General features: G+C 46.3%; 1 protein-coding gene across 1 annotated transcript in view; it reads left to right on the forward strand.

Moving 5' to 3' along the window:
• Positions 1 to 12,406, forward strand: part of LOC139383298 (calpain-3-like) — a 45,713-nt gene that overhangs the window by 7,541 nt on the left and 25,766 nt on the right. The window contains exons 3-7 of the mRNA XM_071127762.1: positions 1,846 to 1,964; positions 2,264 to 2,397; positions 9,625 to 9,793; positions 10,356 to 10,439; positions 11,378 to 11,463. Of these exons, the coding sequence (XP_070983863.1) occupies positions 1,846 to 1,964; positions 2,264 to 2,397; positions 9,625 to 9,793; positions 10,356 to 10,439; positions 11,378 to 11,463 (592 nt within the window). The remainder of the gene's footprint in view (positions 1 to 1,845; positions 1,965 to 2,263; positions 2,398 to 9,624; positions 9,794 to 10,355; positions 10,440 to 11,377; positions 11,464 to 12,406) is intronic.

Below are 12,406 nucleotides of genomic sequence, written 5' to 3' on the forward strand. Positions count from 1 at the left end.
CCAGAAAACACTGAGGGACAGCCAGAAAACACTGAGGGACAACCAGCAAACACTGAGGGACAACCAGCAAACACTGAGGGACACCAGAAAACACTGAGGGACAACCAGAAATCACTGAGGGACAACCAGCAAACACTGAGGGACAACCAGCAAACACTGAGGGACAACCAGCAAACACTGAGGGACAGCCAGAAACCACTGAGGGACAACCAGCAAACACTGAGGGACAACCAGCAAACACTGAGGGACAACCAGCAAACACTGAGGGACACCAGAAAACACTGAGGGACAACCAGAAATCACTGAGGGACAACCAGAAAACACTGAGGGACAACCATAAAACACTGAGGGACAACCAGAAATCACTGAGGGACAACCAGAAAACACTGAGGGACAGCCAGAAAACACTGAGGGACAACCAGCAAACACTGAGGGACAACCAGAAAACACTGAGGGACAACCAGCAAACACTGAGGGACAACCAGCAAACACTGAGGGACAACCAGCAAACACTGAGGGACAACCAGCAAACACTGAGGGACAACCAGCAAACACTGAGGGACAACCAGAAAACACTGAGGGACAACCAGAAATCACTGAGGGACAACCAGAAAACACTGAGGGACAGCCCGAAAACACTGAGGGACAACCAGCAAACACTGAGGGACAACCAGAAAACACTGAGGGACAACCAGAAAACACTGAGGGACAACCAGAAAACACTGAGGGACAACCAGCAAACACTGAGGGACAACCAACAAACACTGAGGGACAACCAGCAAACACTGAGGGACAACCAGAAAACACTGAGGGACAACCAGAAAACACTGAGGGACAACCAGAAAACACTGAGGGACAGCCAGCAAACACTGAGGGACAATCAGAAAACACTGCGGGACAACCAGAAAACACTGAGGGACAACCAGAAAACACTGAGGGACAACCAGCAATCACTGAGGGACAGCCAGCAAACACTGAGGGACAATCAGAAAACACTGAGGGACAACCAGCAAACACTGAGGGACAACCAGAAAACACTGAGGTCAGGAGGGAGACTTTTCCTCAACAACACAAAGATATCAGAGGAAATATTGCATTAGTATTATTCAGATATCAAGTCATATCTGGAGACAACCAATGGGATGATGGCCAATGACAACCAATGGGATTTTGGCCACTGACAACCAATGGGATGATGGCCACTGACAACCAATGGCATTTTGGTTACTGACAACCAATGGGATGATGGCCACTGACAACCAATGGGATGATGGCCACTGACAACCAATGGGATGATGGCCACTGACAACCAATGAGATGATGGCCACTGACAACCAATGGGATTTTGGCCACTGACAACCAATGGGATGATGATGGCCACTGACAACCAATGGGATGAGGGCCACTGACAACCAATGGGATGATGATGGCAACTGACAACCAATGGGATGATGGCCACTGACAACCAATGGGATGATGGCCACTACTCAATAGTCAAACAATAAGGGGAAAAAATGACAGCTCTCGTCCATTAACTCCAATCAATTGTAATGGCTTCAGAGAACAATGATTTTACATGTTGTGTACATTTTACAAGAATCATTGACTGTGTTCTTGACTGTGTTCATTGTGTGTAAGTGTGTGATGATGACGATGATGTGTGTGTGTGTGTGTGTGTGTGTGTGTGTGTGTGTGTGTGTGTGTGTGTGTGTGTGTGTGTGTGTGTGTGTGTGACTGCTGGCTGAAAATATTGTATCGGTATTTTTTAGATTCACATCACAGTGTTGTTGTTATACAAATAAACAACTATGTTATTGGTGTGTGTCTCACTGCGTGTTTCCAAAGGTGACTGCTGGCTGCTCGCTGCTATAGCCTGTCTGACTCTGAATGAGAAGCTTCTCTACCGGGTCGTTCCTCAGGATCAGAGCTACTCCGAGGGATATGGAGGAATCTTCCACTTCCAGGTCAGAAACTCACCAATCAAAACAACCCTCATTATTAGATAACTAGAAACAATAACACATTTTACATAGACTGTCTATTTCTATGGTGTATTGTAATCAGGGAAGGGCTCAATTCCATTTCAAGTCACTGAGTTCAGGAAGTACACTGACATATAAAACTGAAATTGAATTTCCTCAAGTGGGATAGGCATTCCGGGTGTGCTTGATTGAAATGAACTGAAATCAACTCCCAGACCCTGATTGCAATACATTATCAACTCTTGTCAAATGTCTTCAACCGCATCTTTTCCTCCACCAAGTTCTGGCGCTATGGCGACTGGGTTGACGTTGTCATTGACGACCGCATCCCCACCTTCAACAACCAGCTGGTGTTCACCAAGTCTGCTGAGAGGAACGAGTTCTGGAGCGCCCTGCTGGAGAAGGCCTACGCCAAGTATGTACCCCTAGCTCTATGCCAAATACGACCCCTAACTCTATGCCAAGTACGTACCCCTAACTCTATGCCAAGTATGTACCCCTAACTCTATGCCAAGTACGACCCCTAACTCTATGCCAAGTACGACCCCTAACTCTATGCCAAGTACGACCCCTAACTCTATGCCAAGTACAACCCCTAACTCTATGCCAAGTACGACCCCCTAACTCTATGCCAAGTACGACCCCTAACTCTATGCCAAGTACGACCCCTAACTCTATGCCAAGTACGACCCCTAACTCTATGCCAAATACGACTCCTAACTCTATGCCAAGTATGTACCCCTAACTCTATGCCAAATACGACCCCTAACTCTATGCCAAGTATGTACCCCTAACTCTATGCCAAATACGACCCCTAACTCTATGCCAAGTATGTACCCCTAACTCTATGCCAAGTATGTACCCCTAATCCTTCGCCAAGTCTAGATGAATAAGGGAAATGAAATCTATATACTGTAGAAGTCTATACGCTAGATGTAGACTACTTTATTCAATGCCTCAGAATGACACCTTCTGCACTACTCTGATTCTAGCCACCTCAACCTGCCTCTCTCCCACCAGACACTTCCAAATCCCCAGCAACACGGGCACCCCTACAGTTGACTCACGCAACTTTATCCACAGAAAGGGCACAATCCTCTATCCCATGACCTCCTGCACACTTCCCACATCTTGGAATCTCCCTCCAACACACGGCTGCAACATGACCGTAAACGTTGCGCCTGAAACAGTGCAGTGGATTCGACACAAAAGCAGGATAACTGACCCACTCAGTGTAACGCACTCAGTGTACTTGGCACTGGAGGCGATGGCTACTGTTTTACGGTTTCCTAACCAATCGTGCTATTCAGTTTTTTTCCCGTCTTGTTTGTAAACTTTTTAATTTACGTAATGTTTCTACCACCGTCTCTTATGACAGAAAATAGATTTTGGACATCAGAAACAGCAGACTTTTTATTTAAACAATTGGAGGGAAAAGATTTACGCCTCCTCCCGGACACAAAGCCCCGTCATTCTCATGAAAAGGAGACACCGATACAGGGGACACAGATCCGGGTGCTTGGTGAGAATTAGTTGGCGAGTGGATAATTCACTCGTAATAAAATGTCAGTGGAGACACTTGCCAGTTGGTCAGCGCATGCTCGGAGTACACGTCCTGGTAATCTGTCTGGCCCTGCGGCCTTGTCAATGTTTAAAGGTCTTACTCACATCGGCTATGGAGAGCGTGATCACACAGTCCTCCGGAACAGCTGATGCTCTCATGCATGCTTCAGTGTTGCTTGCCTCGAAGCAAGCATAGAAGTAATTTAGCTTGTCTGGTAGGTTCATGTCACTGGGCAGTTCAAGGCTTTGCTTCCCTTTGTAGTCTGTAATAGTTTACAAGTCCTGCCACATCCAACGAGCGTCAGAGCCCATGTAGTAGGATTCGATCTTAGTCCTGTATTGACGCTTTGCCTGTTTGATGGTTCGTCGGAGGGCATAGCGAGATTTCTTACAAGCGTCCGGGTTAGAGTCTGTTAGGGAAGATTCAGAATTTGTTGGTAACATATGTAAGATGTTTTATATTTATCAAATGGGTGTAAGTTACTTCTCATCAGAATGGTATTTTTGTATAATACTGTGGCGAGTTATCTGTTCTATGTCAAAACTAAGTTGCATGGGCCACAGAGAGGGGAGAGGTCAAAGTGTCATCATGTGTAAACATATATTTTACTCCCTACCTTTTTCTAGTGGGGAAAGGAGGGTGGCAGTGTCTGGAATCATTCTCATGCTCCCTTTTATCTTAACCTATAGCCTCACTCTCCTCTCCGTGAGTTTGTATTTAGAGTGGGTTGTATCTAAATGACAATTTGATATATGCCTGTTGATACGGAGGATTGGTTTATGGTTCTGGGGTTTGGGAAAGGAGACAAAGCTGAACGATGAATTATGTCTATGCTGTCTGACTATGTGTGATCTTTGCTATAAATGATCCCATTTTGCCATTGTGTGGGGACTCTCAACTTTTCATTAGAGATACTGAACTGTTGAAAGTCAAAATGCTATAGAGCTTATATAATTAAAGATGGACTTTTATAACTAACTCTGACTTGTGTGTGTGGTTTGCTCCCATGATTTGGTAAATAGAGGAAATTTCCACGACAAGTCCCGCTCCTTAAAAGCGGCAGTTCTACCCTTTAGCTCAGAGCGGATGTTGCCTGCAATCCATGGCTTCTGGTAGGGGTATGCACGTACAGTCACTGTGGGGACGACGTCAGCGATGCACTTATTGATGAAGCCAGTGACTGATGTAGTGTACTCCTCAATGTCATCGGAAAAATCCCAGAACATATTCCAGTCTGTGCAAAACAGTCCTGTAGCTTAGTATCTGACCACTTCTTTATTGACCGAGTCACTGGTACTTCCTGCTTTAGTTTTGGCAGAAATCAGGTGTATAGAATTATTGTCAGATTTGCCAAATGGAGGGCGAGTTTTTTTCCCCTCTGGTTGCACATTTGACATGCTGACAGAAATCAGGTTTTAACGGATTTAAGTTTCCCTGCATTAAAGTCCCCGGCCACTAGGAGCGCCGCCTCTGGATGAGCGTTTTCCTGTTTGCATATGGCGGAATACAGCTCATTGAGTGCGATTTTAGTGCCAGCATCAGCCTGTGGTGGTAAATAGAAAAATATAGATGAAAACTATCTTGGTAAATAGTGTGGTCTACAACTTATCATGAGACACTCTACCTCAGGCAAGCAAAACCTTGAGACTTCCTTATTATTAGATGTCGTGCTTTAACTGTTATTTACAAATATACCCCTTGTCTTACAGAAGGCGACTGTTCTATCCTGCCGACATAAGATATTACGTTTTATGTCCCATTGGTAGGATATTTATGGTCGTAGTTTTGTATATTTTCTTATCCAAGGATTTTACGTTGGCTAATTGGACTGATGGTAGAGGCAGGTTACCCACTCACCGTCTGATCCTTCAAGGCACCCCGACCTACTGTCGTTGCCAAAAGTTTTGAGAACGACACAAATATTAATTTCCACAAAGTTTGCTGCATCAGTGTGTTTAGATATTTTTGTCAGATGTTACTATGGAATACTGAAGTATAATTACAAGCATTTCATACGTGTCAAAGGATTTTATTGACAATTACATGAAGTTGATGCAAAGAGTCAATATTTGCAGTGTTGACCCTTCTTTTTCAAGACCTCTGCAATCCGCCCTCGCATGCTGTCAATTAACTTGTGGGCCACATCTTGACTGATGGCAGCCCATTCTTGCATAATCAATGCTTGGAGTTTGTCAGAATTTGTGGGTTTTTGTTTGTCCACCCGCCGCTTGAGGATTGACCACAAGTTCTCAATGGGATTAAGGTCTGGGGAGTTTCCTGGCCATGGACCCAAAATATTGATGTTTTGTTCCCTTATCACTTTTGCCTTATGGCAAGGTGCTCCATCATGCTGGAAAAGGCATTGTGTTAACGAGAGAATCACTGACATGATGTCAGCTGGTCCTTTTGTGGCAGGGCTGAAATGCAGTGGAAATGTTTTTTGGGGAGATTCAGTTAATTTGCATGGCAAAGAGGGACTGCAATTAATTTCAATTAATCTGATCACTCTTCATAACATTCTGGAGTATATGCAAATTGCCATCATACAAACTGAGGCAGCAGACTTTGTGAAAATTAATATTTGTGTCGTTCTCAAAACTTTTGGCCACGAATGTACATTCTCGATATCTCCTGCGAATGACAGGGATTTGGGCCTTGTTGGTTGTCTGAAGTAAATCCTTCACATCCGACTCGTTAAAGAAAAAGTCTTTGTCCAGTAGTTTTGCTCATGTCTTTTTAGCAACCAGAAACCCGATAACAACCATTATAAACTGGGTGGTTCGAGCCCTGAATGCTGATTGGCTGACAGCCGTGGTATATCAGACCGTATACCACGGTTATGACAAAACATTTATTTTTTGCTGCTCTAATTTACGTTGGTAACCAGTTTATAACAGCAATAAGGCACCTTGGGTGTTTGTGATATAGTGTGTTGCGTCGTGCGTAAGAACAGCCCTAAGCAATGGTATATTGGCCATATACCACACTCCGTTAGGCCTTATTGCTTAAATAGACAACAGCTTTCCAATGACTACTCTACCTTGCTCTCCCTGTTCTCTCCCCTAATCCTCGCCCTAACATTCATTTGGTCATGTGCTTAAAAAGACAGTACAATAAACATGAAAGCACAGGAACTACACAAAATAATATTGCTCTTTCACATTTAAAGGGAAAGCGCAATATGATTTATACTGGAGGGACCAACAGACTATCCATTATACAGTCAAATGGCTGTAGGAATAAAAGAGTCCCCATATCTATCTGTTCTGATCTTCTTTTAAAGAAGTATCTTTCCCCTTGTCTGGCTGCTGCTGTCACTCAGTTTTCAGTGGAGGGGATGAGTACTGTCCTGTAAAATGCCTTTCAAGTTTTAGAAGGATGAGTTTTGAGTGAATGGGATGTGTATTTTCCTGTAAAACGCTTTCAAGTTTTAGAAGGATGAGTTTTGAGTACTGTCCTGTAAAATACAAATTATCCTCCCTGCCGTCTTAGTCAAACACTGAAGCTTGACTTGGTCTTGCGCTCGCATGTTTCCAAACACCCATATCAGACCAAAGGACAGCACGCTCTGCAGGACAGATTTATACAACATATCAGACCAAAGGACAGCACGCTCTGCAGGACAGATTTATACAACATATCAGACCAAAGGACAGCACGCTCTGCAGGACAGATTTATACAACATATCAGACCAAAGGACAGCACGCTCTGCAGGACAGATTTATACAACATTTGTAAGATATGGCGGTCGACATTAGAATAGTTCAGTTTGCTTAAAAAAAACATTATCTGTTGCAGTTTCTTTATCTTTTCGAGGGCACAATCATTGAATTTCAGTTTATTGTCTATTTGGATTCCCATGTATCTCTATGTGGTCACTCTATCGACGGGATGCCCGTTGATCTTCGTGGGGGGGGGCTTTCCTTCTGAAATCAATTTCAATCTCTTTTTGTTTTCTTAACGTTTATTTCAAGAAAGTTATCTGCACACCACTGGATGTATGTAGTTTTTCTCTGTCAAAAAACCTTGGAGAGACCCTCCCATCAGGCTTGGAGAGACCCTCCCATCAGGCTTGGAGAGACCCTCCCATCAGGCTTGGAGAGACCCTCCCATCAGGCTTGGAGAGACCCTCCCATCAGGCTTGGAGAGACCCTCCCATCAGGCTTGGAGAGACCCTCCCATCAGGCTTGGAGAGACCCTCCCATCAGGCTTGGAGAGACCCTCCCATCAGGCTTGGAGAGACCCTCCCATCAGGCTTGGTCTGGTTTCCTATGGTCTGGTGGAGGAAACCCACAACAGGGCGGTAACACTACGACCCTAACCCTCACCCTCCCATCAGGCTTGGTCTGGGTTCCTATGAGGCCCTGAAGGGCGACAGCACCACGACCCTAACCCTCACCCTGTCTCACCCTCCTATCAGGCTTGGTCTGGGTTCCTATGAGGCCCTGAAGGGCGGTAACACTACGACCCTAACCCTCACATCAGGCTTGGTCACGGTTCCTATGAGGCCCTGAAGGGCACCATGACCCTAACCCTAACCCTCACCCTCCCATCAGGCTTGGTCACGGTTCCTATGAGGCCCTGAAGGGCGGTAACACCATGACCCTAACCCTCACTCTCCCATCCCCCCTCCCCAGGCTTCACGGTTCCTACGAGGCCCTGAAGGGCGGTAACACCATGACCCTAACCCTCACTCTCCCATCCAGCCTCCTCCCCATGCTGCACGGTTCCTATGAGACCCTGAAGGGTGGTAACACCACAACCCTAACCCTCACTCTCCCATCCAGCCTCCTCCCCATGCTGCACGGTTCCTATGAGACCCTGAAGGGTGGTAACACCACAACCCTAACCCTCACTCTCCCATCCCCCTCCTCCCCATGCTGCACGGTTCCTATGAGGCCCTGAAGGGTGATAACACCACAACCCTAACTCTCACTCTCCCATCCCCCCCTCCCCAGGCTTCACGGTTCCTATGAGGCCCTGAAGGGCGGTAACACTACGACCCTAACCCTCACTCTCCCATCCCCCCTCCCCAGGCTTCACGGTTCCTATGAGGCCCTGAAGGGCGGTAACACTACGACCCTAACCCTCACTCTCCCATCCCCCGTCCCCAGGCTTCACGGTTCCTATGAGGCCCTGAAGGGTGATAACACCACAACCCTAACTCTCACTCTCCCATCCCCCCCTCCCCAGGCTTCACGGTTCCTATGAGGCCCTGAAGGGCGGTAACACTACGACCCTAACCCTCACTCTCCCATCCCCCCTCCTCCCCAGGCTTCACGGTTCCTATGAGGCCCTGAAGGGCGGTAACACTACGACCCTAACCCTCACTCTCCCATCCCCCCTCCTCCCAGGCTTCACGGTTCCTACGAGGCCCTGAAGGGCAGTAACACCACGACCCTAACCCTCCCTCTCCCATCCCTCCTCCTCCCCAGGCTTCACGGTTCCTACAAGGCCCTGAAGGGCAGTAACACCACGACCCTAACCCTCCCTCTCCCATCCCTCCTCCTCCCCAGGCTTCACGGTTCCTACGAGGCCCTGAAGGGCAGTAACACCACGACCCTAATCCTCACTCTCCCATCCCCCCTCCTCCCCAGGCTTCACAGTTCCTATGGGGCCCTGAAGGGCAGTAACACCACGACCCTAACCCTCCCTCTCCCATCCCTCCTCCCCAGGCTTCACGGTTCCTACGAGGCCCTGAAGGGCAGTAACACCACGACCCTAACCCTCCCTCTCCCATCCCTCCTCCTCCCCAGGCTTCACGGTTCCTACGAGGCCCTGAAGGGCAGTAACACCACGACCCTAACCCTCCCTCTCCCATCCCTCCTCCTCCCCAGGCTTCACGGTTCCTACGAGGCCCTGAAGGGCGGAAACACCACGACCCTAACCCTCACTCTCCCATCCCCCCTCCTCCCCAGGCTTCACGGTTCCTACGAGGCCCTGAAGGGCGGAAACACCACGACCCTAACCCTCACTCTCCCATCCCCCCTCCTCCCCAGGCTTCACGGTTCCTACGAGGCCCTGAAGGGCAGTAACACCACGACCCTAACCCTCACTCTCCCACCCCTCCTCCCCAGGCTTCACGGTTCCTACGAGGCCCTGAAGGGCGGAAACACCACAGAGGCCATGGAAGACTTTACCGGGGGCGTGACAGAGTTCTATGAGATGAAGGAGGCGCCCAAGGAGCTGTACAAGATCATGAAGAAGGCCCTGGAGAGAGGCTCTATGATGGGCTGCTCTATCGACGTGAGTCTCTGACCTTAGTAGCGTGACCCCTGACCTCATGAACCCGTAATGGAAGAGTCTCCTGTAAATAGAGCAGCCCATCAGGGAGCCTCGCTCTTTAGTTACGATTCAGAACAGACCTAGTAGCCATTTCAGTAAATAAAAAAGCTAAATGGCCTGTCTGTGGAGGTCTTGCCCGCAATTAGTGCCGCCACCCTCAGTGTCGGTGTGGGTACAAATCCACACATGTACCGTGTCGGTGTGGGTACAAATCCATCCCAATACCTGTTTTTAACACAATATCTTCTTCTGTCTTTCCTGCTTCCTCTACTCATTGTCCTGTCCATTAAAGCATGTAGAATTTTCAAGAGGATTGGACCCCCCCCCCCGGCCAAGAAAAAAAAGCTATTCCATAGGTTTAACTAAATGTACTGAGTGTTGGAACTCATCCATGACCACGTGCAATTTCAAAACTGTCCCCTTCCATTGGTTTAACCAACTGTATCCAATCAGTGCTGTTCCTCATGTCGCCGTTGACGATCCGGAATTGTGATCTTGTCTCGTTGTTCATTCCATTCTCCAGTCCCTGGTTCCTGCTCGTTTCGAGACGCGCACTGTGACTGGCCTTGTGAAGGGCCACGCCTACTCTGTGACTGCCGTCGAGGAGGTGAGATACAACTATAGAAACACATAGATTCACTTTACGCCAAGTATTGTGAGTTATTGGATGACATTATTAGATAGACCATGAGATACACTACATTATTAGATAGATAGACCATCAGATACACTACATTATTAGATAGACCATGAGATACTACATTATTAGATAGACCATGAGATACACTACATTATTAGATAGATAGACCATGAGATACACTACATTATTAGATAGATAGACCATGAGATACACTACATTATTAGATAGATAGACCATCAGATACACTACATTATTAGATAGACCATCAGATACACTACATTATTAGATAGACCATGAGATACTACATTATTAGATAGACCATGAGATACACTACATTATTAGATAGATAGACCATCAGATACACTACATTATTAGATAGACCATCAGATACACTACATTATTAGATAGACCATGAGATACTACATTATTAGATAGATAGACCATGAGATACACTACATTATTAGATAGATAGACCATGAGAAACTACATTATTAGATAGACCATGAGATACACTACATTATTAGATAGACCATGAGATACACTACATTATTAGATAGACCATGAGATACACTACATTATTAGATAGATAGACCATGAGATACACTACATTATTAGATAGATAGACCATGAGATACACTACATTATTAGATAGACCATCAGAAACACTACATTATTAGATAGATAGACCATGAGATACACTACATTATTAGATAGATAGACCATGAGATACACTACATTATTAGATAGATAGACCATGAGATACACTACATTATTAGATAGATAGACCATGAGATACAGAGCTGTGGTTAGATGACTGTAGGCCTTTTGGAAGCTGACTGACTGGGCCAGTGGTTGTTGCCATTGTTACATGGAGCTGGGTGTGTGTTTCTCCTCTGTGTAAGCAGTCCCAGCACAAAGCGTCTAAGGTGCGTCTGGTGCGCCTCAGGAACCCCTGGGGTCAGGTGGAGTGGAATGGGCCCTGGAGTGACAAGTAAGACAAACCTGATTGGTTGGACTGATTGGCTGATTGGTTGGTTGGACTGATTGGCTGATTGGTTGGACTGATTGGTTGAACTGATTGGCTGATTGGTTGGTTGATTGATTGGTTGACTGATTGGTTGGTTGACTGTTTGGTTGGTTGACTGATTGGTAGACTGTTTGGTTGGTTGATTGGTTGATTGATTAACTGATTGGTTGAACTGGCACCAGTGATAGACACAGGTTGTGTTCCGATGTCCATGCTAACATTCCCAATACATTGCCTCATCCTTCTAAGTACATAGTCAACCAATCAGCCAATCAGGCAACCAATCAGCCAGCCAATCAGTCTAGAGTAGGTATTGGAATGTAATTTATACAATTCTGCTCAATTATTGTGCATGTGTAGGATCTTAATTTGACCAGTTTCGTTGCAGGAGTAAAATAATCCTGCAGCAGGAGGATTTACACTGAACAAAAATATAAAACGCAACGAAGTGTTGGTCCCCTGTTTCATGAGCTGAAATAAAAGATCACAGAAATGTTCCATACACACCAAAAGCTTATCAATCTAAATTTTTGGGCACAAATTTCTTTACATCCCTTTTAGTGAGCATTTCTCCTTCGCCAAGATAATCCATCCACCTGACAGGTGTGGCATATCAAAAAGCTGATTAAACAGCATGATCATTACACAGGTGCACCTTGTGCTGGGGACAATAAAAGGCCACTCTAAAATGTGCAGTTTTGTCAACACAACACCATGCCACACATGTCTCAAAGTTTGAGGGAGCGTGCAATTGGCATGTTGACTGTAGGAATGACTCTACCATAAGCCGCCTCCAACATCGTTTTAGAAAATTTGGCCTCACAAACGCAGATCACGTTTAACCACGCCAGCTCAGGACCTCCACATCCGGCTTCTTCACTTGTGCAGTGGTTTGCACAAACTGTCA

This window comes from Oncorhynchus clarkii, chromosome 25 (assembly GCF_045791955.1).
Source record: "Oncorhynchus clarkii lewisi isolate Uvic-CL-2024 chromosome 25, UVic_Ocla_1.0, whole genome shotgun sequence".
Lineage (NCBI taxonomy): Eukaryota > Metazoa > Chordata > Actinopteri > Salmoniformes > Salmonidae > Oncorhynchus > Oncorhynchus clarkii.